The sequence below is a fragment of the Epinephelus moara genome, chromosome 3 (genome assembly GCF_006386435.1).
Source record: "Epinephelus moara isolate mb chromosome 3, YSFRI_EMoa_1.0, whole genome shotgun sequence".
In the NCBI taxonomy this organism is placed as follows: Eukaryota; Metazoa; Chordata; class Actinopteri; order Perciformes; family Serranidae; genus Epinephelus; species Epinephelus moara.
Window position 1 is genome coordinate 25477958 of NC_065508.1, and position 24223 is coordinate 25502180.

General features: G+C 40.8%; 2 protein-coding genes across 4 annotated transcripts in view; one reads left to right on the top strand and one right to left on the bottom strand.

Moving 5' to 3' along the window:
• Positions 1 to 24223, top strand: part of gabrb4 (gamma-aminobutyric acid type A receptor subunit beta4) — a 344554-nt gene that overhangs the window by 34986 nt on the left and 285345 nt on the right. The window lies entirely within an intron of this gene.
• gabra3 (gamma-aminobutyric acid type A receptor subunit alpha3) overlaps positions 1 to 24223 on the bottom strand; it is a 148831-nt gene that overhangs the window by 18624 nt on the left and 105984 nt on the right. For all 3 annotated transcript variants that reach the window (XM_050034415.1, XM_050034423.1, XM_050034407.1), the window contains 4 exons: positions 16648 to 16868; positions 8502 to 8584; positions 7900 to 8043; positions 3415 to 3567 (listed from right to left, as the gene is read on the bottom strand). In XM_050034415.1, coding sequence (XP_049890372.1) covers positions 3415 to 3567; positions 7900 to 8043; positions 8502 to 8584; positions 16648 to 16868 — 601 coding nt within the window. The remainder of the gene's footprint in view (positions 1 to 3414; positions 3568 to 7899; positions 8044 to 8501; positions 8585 to 16647; positions 16869 to 24223) is intronic.

Genomic DNA, 24223 nt, shown 5'->3' on the forward strand with positions numbered 1-24223 from the left:
GGGGGCAAACACTTTTTCACACAGGGCCATGTAGCTTTGGATTTTTTTCTTCCTCATTAATAAAACCCTTCATTTAAAAACTGCATTTTGTGTTTACTTGTGTTATCTTTGACTAATGTTTAAATTTGTTTGATGATCTGAAACATTTAAGTGCGGAAAACATGCAAAAAAGTAAGAAACCAAGAAGGGGGCAAACACTTTTTCACACCACTGTATATCCTACCATGTCAGGTACGGAATAATTACATCCCAGGTACCTACAGTACTTAAGAAAACCAGTACCGTAATGTTTTCAGAATTCGACTTGGTTCTTAAGTATCAGTTCTCATGACTTCCCTATTTTGTGACAGCTGAGTTTTAAAATGTTGCAGAGAGTAAGCAGAAGCAGCCACAGTGAGCTGTTAGATGAAGAGCTGCAGGTAACAGGCTGCACACCTCCAACTTAGTGAGGTAGCATAATTCACTGTGCCCTGCTGTCCACAGACTCATGCCATGTGCAGCATAAAATCAGATCACAGTTGCTCAGAAAATGACGGAAAAAAGCCACTTATTGCCTCACAATGGTTTGTTTCGCTGCCCCCAGTACTCTGTGGCTTGTACTATTAAACCACATGCACTGTTTCCTCCTGGAAGGTGTCGCCAAATCAATGGGACTAAAATCCTCAAGATTGCCACTTTAAATCTGGCATCAATTCTCAAATCCTGCCACAAAATACAACTTGAAAGCCTACCAGGGAACAGAAATGATGAATAAGTTTAGTTACAACGCACAGCAGCTCAGAACAGATCCTTATTTGAGCTGATCAATGTGACTGTGTGAACAAGAAAAGCAGATGTTAACACTGCTGGGAACTGTGCCCTTCACAGATAACGTTTCAGTCATTCCACTGAGAAAATGACACTGATTACAGCGTCTCTCCTCATGTGAAGGAGATGTTTCTCTGAAAATGTAATTTCTCCTGTGGCTGAAATGTTTTCAAGGTTGAAGGAAAACTGTTGTTGTTGGGGTGTGTGTGTGTGTGTGTGTGTGTGTGTGTGTGTGTGTGGAGAGCTGAAGGACCCCATGTTTATTCAGAAGAAAGCATGGCAATATGTAGCTGTAATAGGCTTTTATTTCCTCCCCGGCCCCTTGTTTTGCATGCTATTCAACATCTTTTGTACAGTGTGTGCTGCTTCATGCACACGTGTGCTTCATTTTCCAAATCAGAATGCTAATTATTCAGAAACACAGGTTAAGGGGCACTTTCATAGATTATGCAGCATGGCAACAACAATTGAAAGAGGAAGAGGAAATTACATCTCATCTTTGAGTACAGGGTGATCTAAGCAGACACAATGTTCTCAACATGAATGGTGCCGGATGTACAAATTAAATCTTAATCACAGCACAAAGAGAGGGTAACACATGTCACATATGCAGCAAATATTAGCATATGATTTGTAATATATAAGGTACTCCTGTGAAAGGACAGATTTGGTTAAATGATTCTGTGTCCTCTTTAGTAACAATGACACTGTTGTGTAAATGGTCTGATTTTTTAAACTTAATCATCTTGTTCCACTACTGCACACGTCTGATTTGACCTTTAATTAAGGTCCAACTTTGGTGGGATTATCTATGAATTTAAATCTAATGTGTCTTGTTCTTTCTAAGGCTCTGTCAGTAATAACCATGGACTGAATAAAATAATGGACGTAGCCATGGTGACATCACCCATAAGTTTGTGGACTCCTGTTTTGAAGCCCCTAGTTTGGTATTTTGGCTTTAGGCATTTTAGTTTCTTGGAGTGAGAAGTGAACATGCTTTGAAGAAAAGGTTGAGCTGGTGAGGAGCGAGGGGTGGATCTAACTGAGAACCTGAGGACACCACCATGATAGCAACTTGTCAGTGACAAGGTAGACAATCTAACTGATATTCAATCACGGGGTGCGTCGGTTGGTAAAAAGACTAGCGCGAAGGCTGCGCTCGTGTATCCTTGCCGAGTCTCAATCGATTTACGGGTCAAGTGATCAAGGATAGAGGACGGAGGAGTCGAGGAAGGATATTGGGATGAACCCATAGAGTTGTCAGTGAAGATTCTCAGTCATCCAGGTCATGGTAACCGTTAAGTGCTAATATCGTAGGCAACTGGACTTGCTTGCGTTTCTTGAAGACATTTTGCCTCTCATCCAAGAAGCTTCTTCAGTTCTAAATGACTGGTACAGAGTTGCAGGCTATAAACCCTGTGTGGGTGGGAACCCTTGCAGAGTCGTAGGGGTCAGGTGAGCTCTTAGTTTCCGAGTCGTTAAGGTCCCACCTGGCCACCATGTGAGTCGTTAGGGTGAATGGGTGTGGAGTCGTCTGGGGAGGGATCCCAAGACTGCATTGTAGGTGGGGGATAAGTAGTGTCATGACGACTACGACACTGCTTATCCCCCACCTACAATGCAGTCTTGGGATCAGTGTGTGACGTGCACTTGTAGATAAAATATAGGCCTATATTAATGAAGGTTCATTAGTACGGTTTTGTATTTCTCTGTAATGTAGCACAGTGTTAACAATGTTACTGATACTATTCTTTCTCACACCTTCAACTCAAACCATTGTGTTGCCCCGCCCACAATGTGTAATTTGATAATTAAATTAATATCGTAAAGATGCGGGCGACAAGTCGACTAATGGCCCTAAATGACGACTATTGGTTGACCAGGAAAATTCTTAGTTGGGGGGCAGCCCTACTATTTTGCTCCAAATGGGACCATAATTTGCAAAATGAAGACTTGAACCTGGTGATTGAGACCATAAACTAATAGGGGAAATGTTTCCTGAACTAATAAATGAAATGAGAAGTAGGGTCTTTTCTCATAGATGCCTATAAAGTCAGCTAGTGGAGTCTATATAGTCTCCCCCTGCTGGCCATTAGAAACAATGCAGGTTTAAGGCACGTTTGCAGTGGTTTTACTTTTCAGACCCAGGTGTAACACCATGGTAATAACACTTCAGTCTGTTTATGTAGTTGACAGCCCAACATCCTGATGCAACACACCGTCTACCACCTGTCACACTTTTCCATTTTGCCACTTTCAAACTTAGTTTCAACTAGTGTTTGATTACTTGGTGTTTGAAGTTAGCAGAGGGAGAAGAAAGTCAATACTGTGATAAAAGCTTTGGGAAAAAATAAGTCACGCATTCATGCCCATGTGCAGCTTAATGCATCAAGCTGTTTTGCACATTGTTGTGTTAAAACCTTTCAGGGGGAACATTTTTTAAACCCTCCACTTGTTTATGCAATTTGCTGAATCATCTGGCGACGTGACCGTACATTTGTTTACCTCTCCCTTCATATTTTAAAAGCTCCACCAAATTATCCAACCTGTTCAATCAATCATTTAGTGTTTTTTTTTTTTTTATCATAAACACAAGATGACACTCACCGAATACAGTGCGAGCAGGAACCGACTCTCTGTTTAGCCAGAAGGAGACCTGAGACAGTATGACAGTCATGATGCACGGGAGGTAGGTTTGAATCACAAAATAGCCAATTTTCCTTTTCAAATGGAAATATGTTGTCATCACTACATATTCTCCTGAGGGAGAGGAGAGAAACATAGAGAGAGATGGAGAGAGAAACACAAGGTCATAATTATTAATACAGCTTTGCCCAGATGGGAGAAACACAAGCTGAAATATTCAAAGTCAGATTTATTAAAGTTAGAACATTTGCATCATCGAGGTAGCTCATGGGATTGTCTTCAGTCCCTTGAATGAGCTGTTAAACCATATGAAAACAGTGCATTCTGTATAAAGCAATTCACATAGCTGACCTCCGTTACACTTCAGTTAAAAAGACAGCAGATTTTGGAAAGATGGGAACAAAAGATTTGACAGTCGACATCACTGATTTGAATGATTTTGATACAAATGGCTTTTCTGTGAAAGGGGATAGAGGTCAAGGCAAAGCAGCACCTGTGTTATTGACATAACAGAAAGCAGAGGACAGTTGCACATCAGAGAAAACCTTGAGTTGAGATACAGAAAAAAGTAATAGAAAAAAGTTGTGAAGGTTGTTAAAGTCTGTTCCACAAAGAGGGTGTGCATTTTCAGAGCCATCTTCCAAGCTGATGGTTTTGATTTTCAATGGAATATCCCTTTAAAAACATATTCACATGTTCCTGTATGTCTCTTTGCTGTAGATGTGAAGAACATCCGCCTGCGTCATCCTAACCCTTGATATTGAACATTTCCTACAGCTCAGATTTTGTCACTGATGGCAGCAAATGTTCCCCGAAGCACCAGCTCTCATTGCCATGTCTGTAATCTGTGTTGCAAAGATATGAGAAAAACAGCCTTTCATTCCCTGAGGTGTCTTCTCTGAGCAGACTGACTCTAACCAGAGCTGAACTGGCTCAAATCCTCCCATTCCCTTGGCTCACTGTAGTCCATTAGGTTTAAAGTTTAAAGAAATCAGATATTTTTTTCCATATCCACAAGCTGGACCAGGTTATAAAAGATGTTGACTCCACTTTGGATTTTTGTACTTGTAGCCAAACTTCAGTTGGTCTCATTCCCTCAAAATATTTCAGCGATTGACTTGAGGTTAAACCACCGAACAGCCAGCACTACAGTAACGATGAGCTCAAGGAAAGTGTCCTGTGTAGAGTCGTACAAGTGCTATTATTTCAAAAGCTTTACACACACCTTTTCACTTCCTATGAAAACAGGCTGAGTGCCATCCAACAGAGTGGCTTCATGATGGTCTATTCTCCAAACACAAGATCTCTTCGACTCGATAGCTCACCTCTCGAGAGCTGCACAAGCTAATGTCTTCACCGCAGAGGTTAAGTCTCTCAACATGCGAAGCCAGTATGGCTCAGTTGTAAGCTATGCACTCTCTCAGTAATTACCAACTGCCCCATTGAAGTAACCTTTTATCTATAGCTTTGCTGCATTCAGCACTTCAGCCAGCCTTCTTTCACTGTTACCTAAAGCTGGTGATTAATGTTGAATGTTATATTGATGTTAGTTCCTTGATAGATCTCTATGCCTCTTTGTTACTAGTGTGTGTCAGTGCCCAGCCCTTACCTTGTTATCATCCCTTCATGTTAGTGTAACCATAAGCTTCCTGTCCCCCAGTAGGGAAATAAAGACAGTGATATGATCGTATGCGACACATTAAAGGTTCCTGCAACAGTTTTGATGAAGAGAAAATTAATATGTAATCAAAAGCATGTGCTGCCAGTTTCCCCTCTTAATACTGTGCTTACTGAAGTTGACTGTGCGCTATGTAGCCCTAAATAGAATGGAAATAATTCTTTCACCTCTGGCACATCTCCGTATATTATCTTTGTAAATATGCTGAATAGTTTCCCCAAAACCGACAAGTCATCGTTTTCTCGATGGACCCAAATAATGTAAGCTGAATCCAAAATGACAGAAATGGGAGAAAAGTGCAGACTGTTACTTTATGGAAACAAACAAAAGAGTGGCAGTATCTGTGAAAAAAAAGGGAGGCAATGTAATTTATTGCAGGTTTTATGAAGAAAAACTAATAAGAGTTTATATTTCAAAGGTGGGAGTTTTAATCCCATGACACACTAATTTAGTTTCAATGCTTGCAGTATCCTACATCAAAATAGAATTTGGTGTGTCCGCAAAAAGCTGTTACACTGCTATAAAATGTTTCTTGGTTGTCCAGCATGTTTACACTGCAGGCATGCAAGCTGAATGTGGTGTGTTGCTTGGTTTAAGATAAGGATGGGAATCAACAGAGGCTCCACAGTACAATGTTATCACTGCACTTTAGTCATGATACAATGTTATTGTGATTTTAAAGTTGTTGTGATATATATTTATTGCCTGTTTTCAACTTCAGATAATGTCCCCAAAGGAAAACTTTAACATCTGTATTATCTAATACAGTTGTAATACATTCTTTCTTTTGCCAACTGATTTCCCTGGTGGAGCAGCTGGAGATGGAAGTGGTGGTCTGCATTTGGGTGGGGGGGGTGGGTGTTGTTATACAAGTGGTTACGTCAGTCGGAGGCCTCCACGTGGGGAAGACAGACAGGACGCTCGACAAATCATTGCATTCGGTTCGAAAAAAAGCAACTGACTATATTATTCAAGTAGGCTGTCTGAAGCTTAATTTGTATTTGTAGTATAAATAAGTTATATATAATAAAAAAAAATGATACATGGCACTGTGTGACAAAACAATATTGCCACACAAAAATATTGTGATACTATGCTGTATTGATTTTTTTCCTCCCAGCCCTAGTTTAAGACCTTTTTTCCTGCTTGTTAAAAACACACCATATCAGATTTGATTTAATGTACGATGTAGGCACGTCCATGTTTAATGGTTAACCGATGATATATGTAGGTTACTTTTGCTGTTTTTCAGTTTAGTAGTAGTACTAGCACTATGTTGTGTGTATATGTATATATACATATATATATATATATCATAATTTTCACGTGACTATATCACCGTTTAGACTAATCTGATGTTTGTAAAGTCTATAAACACAATGTTTGAACAAACATTACTATTTCTGTGTGCACGTTTTGTAATTAATAATATGATTGAGGTAACTGGAGTAGTTTCATGTCGAATCCGACAACGGGAGGCTTTTAACAGATGACGTCCTGATGTTAGTTTTGCTGCTGCTGTTAGCTGTCCCTATCAGCTGATGCTCTCTAGACATCATGATTTCCCAAAACTGAATAAATACCACACACAGCAACACAAAACTGCTTTGCTAGCTCAACCATGTTGTAACTAAGATATCCGCTGGAAAGAATATTTTTTTCAAGGACCGTTTATTGAGTTACTGAGTTATTACAGACACCGCTAATGCCTAACAGCTAACGGTTAGCCCAGCTAATCTACGATAACCATGTTATTAATTACAAAACGTGCACACAGAAATAGTAATGTTTGTTCAATCATTGTGTTTATAGACTTTACAAACATCAGATTAGTCTACACGGTGATATAGTGACTTGAAAAATGTGAGATAGCTAAACTCTGCTGGTTTTCTATCCGGACGTATTTGTAAACAACAAGGCGATTCCCTCTATTAAATTTGAATTTGCTGAAGACGATGACACCTTCAATAACAGGTCTGTCACTAAACATTAGTGCATGATATCCCTGTCTTTCCCTGTCTGACCACATTCTCAACCCACTGTGGAAAATATCAGCATGGCATTACCTTTAATTGTGTGTTTAGTCTCTGGGCTGAGGATGTGTTACTTATTTACTGTACCTCTTTCATATCATAAAATTAACCTCTGAAGGTATTTATTTAGCTACTTTATGTTACTGCTGCAAAGTTCAATGTCATGTTTCGCTTATTAGAACTCAGATTTAATAAATCAGTGGTTCTAAAAATGTGTAAACTGTGTCGGAAAGGCAGACGGATGGAGCGTTAGTCGGAAAACATCACGTTTATTTACTTCACACAGAGCTAAAATTAATACCGAATTATGTTAAATGTTTGCCAAATGTGTTAAAGCGTTTGTTTTTTTGGTTCAAAATTAAGCCGCTCACTCACAAAGGTGACCTGGATGGGCAGTGGGTATGATGTTTCTGCATGTTAATGCACCTAGCTACGTGCCTGTCAGCAAAGCCAATGAAAACGAAATAAAAGGCAATACATTTACATCAAAAAGCATTAAAATTTCACCACTTCTAAATGGATAGCACTTCAAAATGTGGTGACAAAGCTCACTGAGTCAATAATGAACCGCTGGACCTAAAAGAAAAGCGCATCTTGTCATCCCCCCCAGCACAAGATGAACCAGTTAGTTAGCGTTTCATGGGTGTTAGGCTATCGAAAGCAAAATCAACCAAACTGACATCTCTAGTAAACAGACAATACCAGTCTCTGGGAAGAGGATGGCATATAATGTACCTGTGCTGGAACTGATGGTTTCCTTGCCAATAACATGTCCCAGTAAGTCATACTGGTTCAGCCTGGAGCCATCCTCTGCAACAGCAACAGACCTCTCATCTCCCTGGGTCCACAGGTAGATCACCTCGTTATTGGTGTAAGCATCTGGGAAACAGAGAGAACAGTAATCAGCGAAACTGTAATAGCTGCAAAGCTAATGACATTCCCACCAGCCTCAGCTGTGCTTTGTATTTATTGCTTTTCCTAATTAGAAAATGGTAGCACGTTAACATGCTACACTAAGATGGTGAGCATGGTAAAAATTACCCAAGTACAGCCTCACAGAGCCAGAAGCAGCTGTAGACTCTTGGGTAGGAATTTGTCAAGGGAACTCTTGCTTCAAGCCAGCAGTTGACTACTTTTGCTATGTTGCTCAAAGAGAAACTTCTAATAAAAGTTTTCCCACAGTATCTTATTCCTAGTGGTTAGTGCAAGTTTGAGTCCTCTGAAGTTTTTTCAGAACAGGAAAGGCACTTAACGCCTGCAGAGAACAATCACTACTGTTTCTGCAGTGAGACTTTATATTGAAGTCTGTGTTGTTGTGACCATCTGGACTGACTTACAACTTCCGAATTTCAGAGGACAGGCGTGTGCATCCATCGGGAAATCCTCCAGGTGCATGGGGCACTCAGCATGAATGGTCAACCTGAGGGGGGGCAAAGGGAGAGACAGGGAGAGACAATATTACACCGGTCAGGCTGCACTGCTGTAGGGTTGAGGCCGCTGTCACAAACACGTCATGACATATGTCAACAGAAACAAAACAGTGCATTTTCATAGATCAAAATTCATCTGAAGACATTTTATAAATGCCCTCCGAGATATTTTTGAAAAGCAGGTGTTGCAGCAGCACAAGGACAGAAATAAGAACATGTAGGGAAACATACATAATATTCTATATAAGTGTAATAAATAATCACTGTATATACAGTAAATATCAGAATTAAAACAATACAAGAGCAATTACATCCAACAAAGCAGCCAGTACACAAAGTACCCACAACTGGTGTTGAATGAAAACTAATATATCAGGACCGTCTCAAGCAAGTGATGTGATTAGTTGCCGCAAAATATGGAATATGTAGAGTAATATGATACTATGTTGTATATCAGCCTATGCTAGAATGATATATAATATCATTCAGTAATTAAACTGTTTGTCTGTGTTAATACAGAAATACACTGATCATCCAAAACATTGAAGAAGAACATGAGTGGAAGGCATCAACCTGGCCTCCAAATTCCCCAGATCCCAATCTGATCGAGCATCTGTGGGACATGCCAGTACCCCACTTCACAACTGACAGGTCTCAAAGGATCCACTGCCAACGCCCTAGTGCCAGACCCCGCCCCCCAAGAGGTCCCGTGTCCATGCCTTGACATGTCAGAGCCAAGTCCGATCCAAAAAGGCCCCACTGTCGATTGGGGGTACCTCTGGGGCGTGTACTAGGTCCATGGCGGTATTTGGGTGGTTACTGCGTGTCAAGTGGTATCCACATGAATACCAGGAGCCAAAAGTTTCCCAGCAGAACATTGCATTGTAACAAGACGATCAATGTTATTCAATTTGGTTTTAATGTTTTGGCTGATCAGTGCATATAGACCAGTCGCCAGGAGAAAATGTTGGCATCGTATATTTCTGAAAACCACAGATATGTTTCACCATGTATCATATCAGCATTTCTGAAGTGACGTAGTATATGAGCTGACATTGTCATCGGGAGGTGGAGGGGATGGCTGATGGCGGGACACGTGGGTGAGACGCCTGCCAAACTCCAGCACTGTTTGAGTGCAACAAACAACAAAGCCGTTTTTTTTTAGCAAGGCATGGCTGGGCTTTCATCTCTCTTTTAGCCACCAAACATGGGTGTTTCTTAGCAACCCGTTGCTGTGTTTCCACTGGTGATAGTGCCACGAAAAGCAGTTGTTTTTTCACCCAGACATTGTTGCATTTGGTGGGATAGTGCCACCAAATCAAGACTTTTCATCCAAAACATGGTCTTTTCCTAACCATAACCAAGCAGTGTTTGTGCCTAAACCTAACCACACGTTACCACGATGTTACTGAAACGTAAAGTTTCAATGTATCAGCTACATAGTAACATAAATGTAACATATCCACGGTTTGCAGAAATGTATAATGCCGACACTTATTCTGGCGATTGGTCTGAAATATAATAAAGTACATAATGTACCTCTGTGGACCAGTCAAGTTGCAGTTACAGATTACATCCATGTCTGTTCAAACTCATATGTAGCCATGAAAGTTTATGCTTAAAATATGAATGTTGCTGCAAAGAAGCTGCATATTCTAAAACATTAATGCTTCACACACATCTTCAACCCGGCAGGACAGATGATCTACACAGTCAGCAGTTTCAAGGTGGACACCCAAGAGTGTCACTAATTCAGTCCTCTTCATCATTCGGCTGTTCCCTTTAGGGGTTGCCACAGCGAATCATCTTCCTCCATCTAACTCTATCCTCTGCATCCTCTTCTGTCACACCACCTTCATGTCCTCTTTCACTACATCCATAAATCTCTTCTTTGGTCTTCCTCTAGGCTTCTTGCCTGGCAGTTCCAACCTTAGCATCCTTCTACCGATATATTCACTATCCCTCCTCTGTCACTAATTCAGTATCTTACCAAAAGTCTCCTCTTCTGTTTCTGAGTTATGACGTTGAATAATGGCAGGAAAAGTGTTTTTGACAAACATTACGATGTCACAGTGAAGTTGACCTTTGACCATTCTCAGAACCCATCGGCTGTATTCGGCGTCTGACTTCCGGCAGATGGCGATACAGCCTCTGGGGGCAGACCCCTGATTTTTTGGCATTCCGGTTTGATTTGGGCGGAGGAGGCGAATTTCCGTTTCTGACTTCCATTTATATATAAGTAAATATGCTGAACCATTGCGATGGATTCAGAGTTTGCAGTGACGCCAATTATGTTCGCCTTGTTAATTCACAGCACCGATCGTTTAACCTGGCAACGACTGCAGCCGGCTCAAACGTGATTGGTCAATATCATGCGGACTACAAACAGCCTACAACCGGAAACCAGGGCTGTTACGCTCTTCTTCTAGAGGCAAGATCTCTGGGGTTTGCCTACAGACTCTACATTCACTGAATGTAGAGTCTGTATAGAGACTAACCTTTGACCAACTAAATCGAATTGGTTCATCTTTGAGTCCAAGTGGATGTTTGTGCCAAATTTGAGGAAATTCCCTCAAGGTGTTTTTGAGATATCCCTTTCATGAGAATGAGATGGAAATGAGGTCACAGTGAACTTGACCTTTAATTTTTAACCACCAAAATCTAATCAGTATATCTTTGACTCCAAGTGGAAATTCCCTTAAGGCGTTCTTCCTGTGGCCACAGTTATCCCCGGAGTGGAGGCATAATAAAACAGTAACATATTGACATAAGATGGCGTGTAGAAATATAACAATTAAATAGAGTACAGTACAGCAACATGGCATAAAACATTAAATATAATATATATAATGAATAAAATAGTATAATATATATTTAAATATAATAAATATATGTATTTGGTGTGCAGTAGTTGTGTGTTGTAAAAAAAATTGGAGGAAGAACAAGCATTGCACTCTCTCCTCCCTCCTGCAGCCACCAGTGGTAATGAGTGCTCAGCTGACTGACAACAAAGACAGACCCTCCAGAGAGCACCAGAGTTTATTTCATTTGGCCACACGGCCGAGCCACAAAGTGCACTCTGTATGTAAATAGAGAAATGGTGCATATTATCTCACTCATACATGTTTAATCAACAAGGGGATTACATTCGCTGAGTTCAAACAAAACTGCAGCCCATAAAGGCATCCTACACTCGACTGAGATACTCATAACTGGACCACAAACTGGGTTACAACATTTACAGTCCATGCATCGATTCAAACTGGGTTATTTGAGCAACGTAGTGTAGTTAGTATATGTGTAATTCTCATTTGTTTTCATTTGCCATGTATTATATGCCTTGGTGCTGTGTGCAGATTTTACACCTCACATGTAAACTTGTATATTCTATGAAGAGCCTGATGAAAGAAGTAATTTAATCTCACCACTGTCCTACAGGTTATCGCAGCTCCAGTTTTAAAACTAGTAACATCATAGACCACTTCTACAGACAAATGTATTGTTTGTAATTAGCCCCTTGTGTTGCACTTGCAACAACCCTGTGATTTTTTATTTTTTTTTGTTACACCCTCTTGGCTTCTCTATGTTGCTGCCTCATTACTGATAAGTGGCTCTGTAACTACTCAAATTAACGTAATACAACATAAATCAAAAGTGAGCAACGCACCGCTGCATATCATATAGCACTTCAACCAGCAACTAATTGATGAAATTCATCTCATGCCTACGCTGTACTGACATTCTGACAGAAACACTGGCGAAATAAATAAAAAAAATACAGACAACTTGAAATACTTTGATCAAAGAGAAAAACACAAGCCGTCTCTGTGCAGAGAGAAAACTTTAAATGAAGTGTAAAGACAACAAGTCTGCAGCCACGCTAGCTGCTTGTACTCAGGCACATAAGTGCTTGAGGTGCTCAAAGCAGCATGCTAACACGCTAATGTTTAGCAGGCATAACATTTACCATGTTCACTGTCTTAGTTTAGCGTGTAAGCATGCTAACATTTGCTACTTAGCAATAAACACAGTACATCTGAAATTGATGGGATTTACTTTTTACAGGCGTTTGGTTATAAACTGAAGCCTGATGGTGATGCTGGATGAAAAGTTATTATGGGATCAGTAAATCACAACAGTTCATCCTCAGGGGGGCATGAATATGTGTACTAAATATAATGGCAATCCATCCAGTAGTTGTTGAGATATTTCAGCCAGGACAGACCAACATTGCCATTCCTTGAGAGGCGATGGGGCACTCTAGTAACTCAGGTCGTCCATTAAGCTGAGGACCGGCTGTTTGATCCCCTGCTCCTTCAGTCCACTTGCCAAAGTGGAATTGCAGTACAGTATTTATAATATATCTTAAAACTATAGATATGAAGTATGTGGTCATAAGAATGATGTGATGAGCATATGCGAGTGTGTTATCCATACATCCATACATACATACATACATACATACATACATCCGTCTATCTATGTAACTGTTTAACTGATGAACAGGTGGCACCTATTATGGTAGCTTTGGGGCCATCTGTGTGTTAATGTGTGTGTGAATGAGTAATTGTGCGATGTAGTGTAAAAGTGCTTTGAGTGGTCGGAGGACTTTAAAGGCTCCATACATTGCCACCACTGTAGCCATGCGCTAACATGGTTAAAAAGCAAGATAGATTATAAAATATAAAGTGCAGAGCTATTACAATTAGTTTTTATATACTGACATAACACAACGTATGTTCTGAAACCATGTGTATGCTTTAAGGCAGCATCACACCAACTGTTGCTGTGGTTCGTAAGCTGTTTGGTCCAATATGGGGATTTAAGAATGAAAAAATCTTGCAAAAAGTTTTTACCAAAGCCATAAACCACCGCCTTTGATACATTATTTTTCATAGATTAATATTCTCTATCAGGGGAACAGAATTGCTTCAGTAAACACATATAGTTTGAGGTGAACTGAGAGTGAGTGATAAATGCTGTCACAAAAACAGCAGCGCTGGTGATACAATACCAACTCCCTCAATGCAAAAATAATGATGCAGTCCTGCAGAGCGAAGACCTTCGCAGATGCTGTAGATGTGCTGATTAATTGGATCGAGGCAGTTGTTTAGTGAGGAGCGTAAATGAACACAATGTACTGTTGTGAACCAATTTACAATAAACTTCCTATGAAATAGATGGATTTATATGCTAAAGCCTAATACCTGGCAAAGTTATTAGTCTCTCTTTTGGAGTGTCACCCATCGATATAGTCAAATTGCTGCTTCAATTAATCAGCCAGTGCTCTTGTTATGAAGTTAAGGTCATTACGGCATTGAACACTTAAAACATCCTTGCAAGTACTTGAAGAATGTTAGTGGTATATTAGCCTAAGTATTCATTTTTATTTTTAATGGTGTCAGATTAAATAGAAACCGTCAAAGAGAATAATTTGTAGCTGTTAGTACCAATAATAAACCACAGGATCTGAAGAAACTCCGCTGCAAATGCAACACAAAAGATAGCAACTAGCTTTAAACTGGATATGTGATGACCAATAAGCTGGTTCCAAAGATGGTTTTTGCTTTTGTCTGACAGAGGTTTATCATACCTCGCTTCTTCGTCTTACCAACACATTTACTTGGTTATGTAAACACAACAGTCCTTGTAATACTCCATTAGAGCTCAGATGTCTTTCTCGGCCTTGACAGAACTGCTACCACAACACAATTCCACTCATGTGGGACAACAAAATAAAGTTCTTTCACAATTTTTACTTTCACCCTTGAAAATCAATACTGACCTTGGGGTCGAGCATCGCAAAAGTACTTCTTTTCAAGGCAAAGCTGTGGGGAAGGCTGATTGACAGATTCAGTGATTAGATGGGTTGAAAACCGCCCACAATGAATCATTTTTGCACCAGTCGTGTAGATAATGGCACTCAGTGACTGTGATGCTATTTACGGTGTATTTTAAGCATGACATACGCACAATGGCACTCTCTGATCAAGTAATTATTCATTGAGTGTGAATCATCTGCGGCCAAGACTGGCTGAAAGTCAGTTATCTGACACTCAGACAGATGAAGTGATTTAGATAGCTGCTGCAAGACGCTCCCCGCAACTTCAGTCTAAATCCCTGAACTTTTCATCCAGCACCATCTGATATATGTGGTTTTAAGTGAAATGTCTCAGCATCTATTGGATGGATTATCATTAAAATTTGGTACAAATATTCATGTCTCACTCAGGATGACTCGGAATAAATTTGGTGAAATCCTGACCTCTCACGTAACACCATTAGCAAGTAAATATTTTTAATTTGTCCAGTGCTTTGCTGATGGCGACTAAACTAATGGCATTCCAAATAAATCTGGAAATAACAAATCTCTTTGCTGTTTTGAATCATTTTGTTGACTACAGTTCATAGGTTAATATAGTCAGTGACTCATTTGCTTTTTCTAAAGTAACGCATTGTATCACTGTTCAATGCATCACCTTTCATTACACAGTTAAGCTGTTTGTGTGGCTCGTTTAAGCTTTTATGTTGATTTTAGTGCAAAACTAGACAAGCACTGTTAAAGGTTAAAGGCTCACAAGAACACTATTTGCATCAGAGCTTTCACATCATGACTGTTTCTATGACATTGGTGGTCTTTCATTAAGCTTTTAATTAATAAACTGTGCTTTCAGTCACCAGTGAGGAGCTTCAGTGCTAAAAGCCACCGCTTCAGTCAGTGACTATGTGACTCAGTATAGTCAGTTCAGTATGAAGAGTCTGTGTCAAAGATTTGTTTGTACATGTACGTTTAGTGCTCAGTAGCAAATGATAGCGTGCCAACATGCTAAACAAAGATGGTGAATAGGGCTAACATTATACCTACTTAACATCAGTATGTTGGTGCAAGTTATGTTGCATTTTCATTGCATGGTACACCGATCAGCCACAACATTAAAACCATTGGTGGGTGAAGTGAATAACATTGATCATCTTGTTACGGTGCAGTGTTCTGCAGGGAAACCTTGGTTCCTGGCATTCATTTGGAAACTACTTGACATGCTCCACCCACCCAAACACCGTTGCAGAAAAATAAACCCCCTCATGGCAACAGAACTTGTCAATGACAGTGACCCCCCCCTACAGGATAATGCACCATGCGACACCACAAAAACTGCTCAGGAATGAACCAAGGAATGGGACAAAGAGCTCAAGGCATCAACCTGGCCTCCAATTCCCCAAATACCAATCTGATTGAACATTTGAGGGATGTGTTGGTACCCCAGAGGTACCCTATACCACAGTGGGTCCTCCTTGGACCGGACTTGGCCCTGACCTGTTACGGCATGGACAAAAGACCTCTGGAGGGTCTTCCTTGGTGTCTGGCACCAGGGCGCTGGCTTCAGATCTTTTGAGTCCCTTGAGTTCTGAGGTGGGGTACCAGCAAGTTCCACAGATGTTTGATCAGATTGGGATCTGGGGAATTTGGAGGCCAGGTTGACGCCTTGAGCTCTTTCTCAAGTTCCTCAGGCCATTCCTGAGACGTTTTTGTGGTGTGGCATGGCGCAGGTGGCAACCACATGAATGTCAGAACCCAAGATTTCCCAATAGAACATTGCATTGTAACAAGATGATGATTGTTATTCACTTTACTTGTCAGACGTTTTAATGTTTTGGCTGATCGGTGTATGTCATGGCTTGACTCGAGACATTGTTTTTGGTTTTCCATTAGTGAAAAATTTGTATAGTACTTTGAACCTGGTACTTCTTTTTTGGTACCATCTTGGTCGAGAAGAAGGTGGAGTTAAAACAGTGCAGACCACTGACTGGTCAGAGAGAACTGTCACTAGAGTCGTCACCCGTGCAACAGACTTAATGGGAGAAAGTTTGACCCATGCTTACGAATGTTTTGGAGACAGGAAATTGGTGTAGCAGATGGTGAAGTGAAAGCCTGATTGTAGAAATTGTAGAATATTTTTTGGCACACCAGAGCTGCTAGCATTGCTGTTGACTCTTTGTCTTGTTAAAGTACAGTACTCAACAAAAGAGTGTCATTAATTTCAAAGTGGCTCACCTCATGGTGTAGAGAAGCGTGCCATTGTCGACTAGTCGTAGTAGTTTGTTTGGAGTCGTCATGTTGTGGGCCACCGATTTCTTTCCGTTGTGGAAAAACGTATCAGGAGTCCAGATCTTACTGGCCAGGAGGTTGTTGAGGGGTAAAACTTGCATGGGCCCATCAAACTTCAGCCTTTCGTCGCTCCAACTCTGACGGAAGAAGACATCGATGGTGTATTCCTGAGGAGAACAGAGTGCAACAGATTCAATTGCAAGATAAGAGTTTTCAGAGTTTGGACATGGCACTGGTCACGCAGAGGTAATCCGTGGTTGTAATATTTAACCCTTTGACATTGATAGACCCCTCTCAGGACAGATATTTTGACTTGTCAAAGCAGGACAAGGACAGATGGCATTAATAGTATTATTGATGGCTATATGCCATTTAGGTGAGCCAGTTCCAAGGCCCTGGTATTGTGCAGGCTCAGGCTGCTTTCAGACCGAGAGTTGTCTTGCTTTGGCCCCAATCAGGGACTAATTTTTATTACAAAGTTGCATAATTGCCTAGAGATGGTTCGTGTTCTCACGGCAGCATTTACAAGCAGGCCAGATAAAACGCCTTGTGCGAAAAAGCTGCTCTTGATTGGTCAGAATTTCAATACGGGAAAAATCCAGGAAGTAAACAAAACATTGAAGAAGAGTACACTTGCAAGATAAATGTGACACTTTCTAATGTCACAATGGAGGAACAACTACGCAGGTTGATTTTAGCGCCGCTCATCGTGGACTATGTTGCTGTCATTGTTCATTTTAGTCAAACCATACAGTTTGAAAACGAGGCGCGGCTCCAACTAGAAAACAATGTTTTGATGCATTGGATGTGCTGAATGTGCATATTAAGGCAGTACAGGAGGAGGTGCACATTAATAATCCTCCAGGACTGTAACATGCTCATGTTTAACCCAAACAATAATGCGACTACAGTTGATTTGAAACGAGGTTGGAACACGTTCTCAGTACAAAAAAATGCACCAGAGTTCGTTTGTAACCAACTGAGACCACCTCTTCAAGAAGGTCTTGGTCCGGTTGTTTTGGTGCACACCTGAGTGCAATTGCTGTGTTCACACCTGCCCAAACGAACTGCACTTAGGGGGCAAATAAGCCTGAGTTCTATTGAACCGAACTAAATGGAGCAAGCACCCTCAGTCCCTGACTTAATGAGACATTTAATGGATATCTCTTTGGTCATTGTGTTTTGTTTTTGTTTTGAAAAAGACACCATGAAGGGATAAAAGAAAAGAAAAAAAGAAAAGCTATGAGAATCCAAAAAGAAGAAAATCCAACTATGTTTTTCTTACATAGTAAACACAACAAAAAAATGAATGATATCAAACAAAGAACACAAAAGATTTGCTGTGGAATAATTGCTTGGCAGCCGTATGTGGAGTTGCTTTCACTCAGTCATGGTTTTTAATCAGAGATACACAGGTGTGTGCCATGCTTCACCATCTGTCAACAGGATACACACTCACACACAAATATACCACAGTTATTGTAAAATATATTGTGCTCTTTTGAAGCTAAGTGTCCCTGTATCATGTAATTACTACTCTAACAATGTAGTGTTTATATTTTAGGCTTCACCACGGACTGAGACACAAATGAGCCTTGGCGAGAAACCTTGTATTGCATCTGTTTCATGTTTTATTAATATGCAACAAAGTCTTTGTGTTGTCACCAACACATGAAAAACTAAATAAAATAAACTGAAAGCAGGAAGTAGCCAGTCAAAAGGAATTTATTTCGCATTATTCATTCAATAGGACTTGGTGTCCTAGCAACAGACTTTCCTCATCAGCTGCGTGCAGCGGCTGTGCAGACTGAACGCAGCTGTCTGAAACAGAGTGAGATGGAAATAAGCTGTCTGTATCCCACGCAACACTACACATTACTGGTGATCAATAAAAGCACGCTGTATGTGTTTCTCCCTCCTACACTTTGTGCTTTTTGCTCGTAAGGTGAAAGGGCTTGCGTGCCGCACCGCTCACCAGTGAGCTGTAACTGGCTTCTCCCCGAGTGAAAAACTGATAAAGTCATTTCTCAGTGGCTTTAACAACAGGAAGCCATCATCCTCAGCGGGAGAGGTGTATGGCTTCCACTCAACACATCAACAGGGCTCCTCTAAACAGCACAGGGTGGACGTCTGTTAATTGATGTGATTGACCTCCTGGCAGCCTGCGTGCAGTACCATGAAACAATTACACTGCATCTGTCCTCATAACAGTGCTCTTAATAAAGCCCACAGAGAGCTTCATAGACAGATAAAAGCAGGAGTGTGACAAACACACGATTCCCTCAACCACTTTCTTCTTTTTTTGGAGTTATGCTCCACATTTTATTTGTCTCTGTTCAGTAATGTCGAAGGTCTCTACAATCTCTGAACATTTAATAATAAAAAACAGGGATGGGAAGAGAGATATAAATATTACAGTCAAGTAAAAGTACAGTTAACTTTAAAGAAATCTCAAATTGTGAAATGATGCTGTACAACTGTTAGATTAAGGAACACATTCAGACTTCAAAATAAAGTACATTTGACATGCCAACATATAGACTAGTGAAGCAATATCTGGCCTTACTACAGTTAACCAGAAATGAGGCAAAGACTTCCGTAAATTTAAATGAACAATTAGTATAAAACAATAAATAGATAAACAGATCCATGGACGATGCGGTGGGTGCAGCATGCATTTTAAGGCTACATACATGATATAATCTGCCACTATAACAGCAGAATACAGCATTACCAAGGCAGCCGACACAGAGACAAATATAACAGTAGCTGCACCCTACAGACACGCTTGTTAAAGCAAAAAGAAAGCCTGTATGCTTCTTGCAAACTGCACAGTGTAACACACACAACGCCATGTTGCAATACAAGAGAGTTGCATCCATTGGTCTTCACTTTAACCAAAAATAACATCATCTGTGTCACCTCTGTGTCCATGGAGCTCTGCCCTCCTGCGGCTGCAGCCAATTTGGCATCTTTCTTCAGTTTGATTCCCTCCAAGTTTATAATGACTTTTAATGGAACTTTTGTGACTTGGCAGTACAATATTGAGTTAAAAATACCTAAAGAGATACTTTGCCAATTGTCAACCATCTTTGTGTCATATGAGTAGTATTTGTAAATTAACTATGTTATACTTCCCTCCATTTTGCCAGTGCACAGATCTCCCTGCTCATTTGTGATATCTGGCTGATTTTGGATTTTGGGCTGTTGCTCACACTACAATAGGCCGGGAGCCAGGCCCAGCCCTCTGCTACCTTTTTTTCCATTATTTGTTCCCGTTGGCCTTTACCTTGGCCATCACAAGTTGATAACGAGCGCCCCCAACTTGGAGCCCTTTGGTCTCACAGGGCCCAAAACCCCTTTTCTGGGACATGTTTCTGGCGAAATGATGTAAATGCAAATATTAGGGCACTACAACGGCATAAGTAATCTTACAAGTATGAAATTTGGCAAGGAGTATCCTGACACAAAGGGGCTTGCTGCCATTTTATTTCAAAGTATCATACACAACACCCCCCCCAAAAAAAACATCATGAGGGCTGGACTTGGCTCCTGGCCTACAAGTTGTACTTCCTCATTTTTGGACGCCTGTCACCACCACGAACACAAACAGTATAGAAACAAATCAAGAGAGAAAGACGCCTCTCTCCTTTCCTCTCAAACTCAGATCAAGCTGTAAAACTAGGCAGCACTGATCAAATATAAACCAAGATTCTGTTACTGCATTGCCTATTTCTCACCTAGAATGTATTCGGAAACAAATTTTAGTGCACTTTTAGCTAAAGTACTTGTTTCTGAACAGGAAGGGTGCGCCATACTGTCTCCTGTGTCGTGTAAACAGAGGCAAACTGAGAAAAACTGAAGCTCAAACAGTGAAACTAAGTAGCGTTGATCAAATATGAACCAAGATTCTGTTACTGCGTCACCTATTTCTCGCAGTTGTTTTCAGAAACACATTTTATCTCACTGTTTAACTCTAAGAGATTATTTGTTACCAGACGGCCGCCATATTGTTTCCTGCGGAAAAACAGCCAAGCTCACATTATGTCACCCACCAGTGGGAGCGTTTAGTGGCAGTGCATTCTGGTAGTTGTAGGTTTTCTAGCTCTTGAGCAAAAGCGAATGCCACAGTCCTTTTTCTCTGTTTTCCTCCCACAGTCCAAAGACATGCAGGTTAATTGGTGACTCTAAATTGTCCGTAGGTGAGAATGTGAGTGTGAATGGTTGTCTGTCTCTATGTGTCAGCCCTGTGATAGTCTGGCGGCCTGTCCAGGGTGAACCCCGCCTCTCGCCCAGAGGCAGCTGGGATAGGCTCCAGCACCCAGTGACCCCTAACAGGATAAGCAGTTACGAAAATGAATGAAAAACGATGAATGTGTGAGTGCTTAATTTTTAAAGATACTAAAAGTTTTTTCAAGGGTAGAAGTAATGATTTGCATTTACTTTCTTATGAAGTTTGAAAAGTAATTTATCTGCTTTTACACAAATTATACACTACATTTAGTTTGGTCATTTGATTACATGCCCAGTGCAGACAACAAAGGACTTTCCAGGTCACAAGAAGAATGATGAACACACACACAGGCACTAGGTCGCACACTGTATGGTGATTCATTGTTCTTTGTCCTGTGTGTCTTAGACCAAAACTTTCCAGCAACACTACAGAAAAGTTTGTCCTGGCACAGAGAGGTCCTGGACCATTTAACTTTCCATTACCACAGTTATACTCTTGTGCGCACTTAATTCTTCTCGCCTTTTCTTTATGAGATCCAACAACATTGCCAAATCTCATCCCAATCAGTGTAAAACACCCAGTGATGAATAAACAGACAGTCGTGTGCTTGGCACAGTTGGGCGAGGCCGTCATTCGTTTGTTTCCTTTGGGCAGAAATCTCCTGTAAACACAAGGAATTCATTTGAAGATTGAAAGACAGGAATGAGGGAAAGCATAGTCAATCTCCACACAAGGCCAAATGGCACAATCAGTTCAAATGCCAGCTGGTATTCCTCCAGGGACCGGGTGATTGATTTCTCCTTGACAGAGGAGACACAGCGGAGCCTCTACCCAACAGTAGTTTTCAAATGTCTTTTTTATAGCAGCGAGGATCATGAATGGATTCACTGTAGCAAACAACTGTAATTTAAATGGCATTTTAAAACACATTTATGGCACCTGTTACAAATAGAATCCTGAATACACAATGATTCTTCTTAAATACAATGCTGATGCCTTTTTTATGCCTGTGACTAGTATATACATATTTTTGGCATCCTGTCTTTATTAGAAAGTGCAGAGACCGACATGCCACATTGTCCCTAGATGGATTAGAAGTGGGCTGCTTGCAGCTGCTACAATCAATATTTTTAGATTAACAACGAATCACATGCCTATGTGTATTGTTAAAGGGGTCACTCGTAGTGACAAACCCTGACTCCACCCCCCCGTCAGTTCTGCAGAGCATCTTTCAGCTCATTGTTTTTGGTATCTGGCCTGCAGCTTTACTGTTTTGGTTCTCTCTCTCTCTCACAGCTCTTATCACTGTCATTTCCAGACGCAGCAGGCAGCTGTTTTCAGCTACAAAGCTGTGATAAACACACTGTACACTTCCTGCACATGCAGCACCAAATGGCAGACAGACAAACTTAGCGACTAGCTGGGGATCACAGTGGAGCATTTAGCAACCAAGGAGCCAAATAAAAAGGAAAGTGAATGTTGGACTTGAATTTTTCTGGTAAACACAAACATTATTCCAAATGAATGCTAATGTTGCTGTGTCTGCTGGATGTGTGAATAAGCAACTGTTTGCAGACACATTCGCCTTGTAAAATGTATTAGAAAATAACATGCCAATGGACACACGTCCAGTATGCTTTCACATACTCAAAGCTTCAAAGTGCACAGTTAGGCAATGCAATTTCGGCAGCTGTTTTAGTTTCAGTCTTAGTCTTTAGATGAAAACACTTTTAAGTTTTAGGAGGGCTGCCCCCAGTAGTAGACCAAACTTTAGTCAACCAGAGAGGTCATTAGCTGGCAAGATTTCATTTGTCACTTGGTTGCAGAAAAAAATCCCAAAAACATGAAACTCTATTAGGAGCTGCGCCTTGTCAAAATGAATCAAAACCTATATGACTGGACCATGTGGGAATTTAATTTGAAAGGACAGACGCAGGAAGTGGCCACGCTCAGCAGTCAGACAGGAGTCAGGTTAATTTCCAGGGCTGGTACCTGCGGTTATTCCACAGGCTAGTTAATAACATGTCGGGCAGGAAATCCAAAGTGTGGGATCATTTTGAGAAGGTGAAGGACGAACCCAAGGTGATATGTAAACTCATCTTCATTGGTCGACTACAAACATGACGTATCATCTGAAACATGGAAGTAGCTACATGCCCATTAGCCCACAGCGTCATTAACAGGCGGCTCGCTCAGTGTGTGACGTGCACTTGTAGATAAAATATAGGCCTATATTAATGAAGGTTCATTAGTACGGTTTTGTATTTCTCTGTAATGTAGCACAGTGTTAACAATGTTACTGATACTATTCTTTCTCACACCTTCAACTCAAACCATTGTGTTGCCCCGCCCAAAATATATCATTTAATAATTAAATTAATATCATAAACATGCAGACGACTAGTCGACTAATGGCCCTAAATGATGACTATTGGTCAACTAGGAAAATCCTTAGTCAGGGGCAGTTTTAGTCGAGTTTTAGTCAACCAAAAGGCTAATACAGATATCAGAAATTTTAATCAAGGTGACTGGTTGTATCAGTTGTTAAAAGTTTATTGAGACATAGTTGTATAAAAAATACATAGCTATTTGCCCAGCTGTGGTTCAGCGGAGAACGAGTTGAGCTACCTGCCAACAGCCAACATTTGTATGTGGGGCCCATGTGGGTGGTAAATGGGCTGAAAAATGGGCCCTATATAGGAATGTCCACAGGTTTCATATTGGCCCCATGTCATGTGGGTGGGTTTACCCAAGTGGGCCCCAAATCATTTGCCCATTTCAGACCCATGCCCATCTTGTACTCAGGTAACCCCAGCATGACCCATGTTGGGCCCACTTGGGCAAACCCATCCATGTGGGCAATCGGCATTGGGCCAATATGGAACAGATAGACAGTCCAATATAGGGTCCATTTTTCAGCCCATTTACCACCCGCATGGGCCCCACATACAAATATTTTATGTGTAAAGGCTGATGCTGCTCCAGAATGAGTGTTTTGCGGGGCAGTGAAACATCATGAAGCCGACTTTTTATTGTGTTTACCAACCCATTGGCACTCCAATCTCATGCCACTCATAAAGCATTAGAAATAATTGCAAACACAGCCGTTCTCAACTTCCTGGTTTAAAACATTATCTATACATATCCTCTTATTTTGAATGTCCGATTACCAATACTAACACTTTAGTTCTGTCCCAGCTAGAGATGCACGATATTGGATTTTCTCCCAATAGCAGATATGCCGACATATAACAACTCATTATCTTTGCATCCTCAGTCTCAACTCTT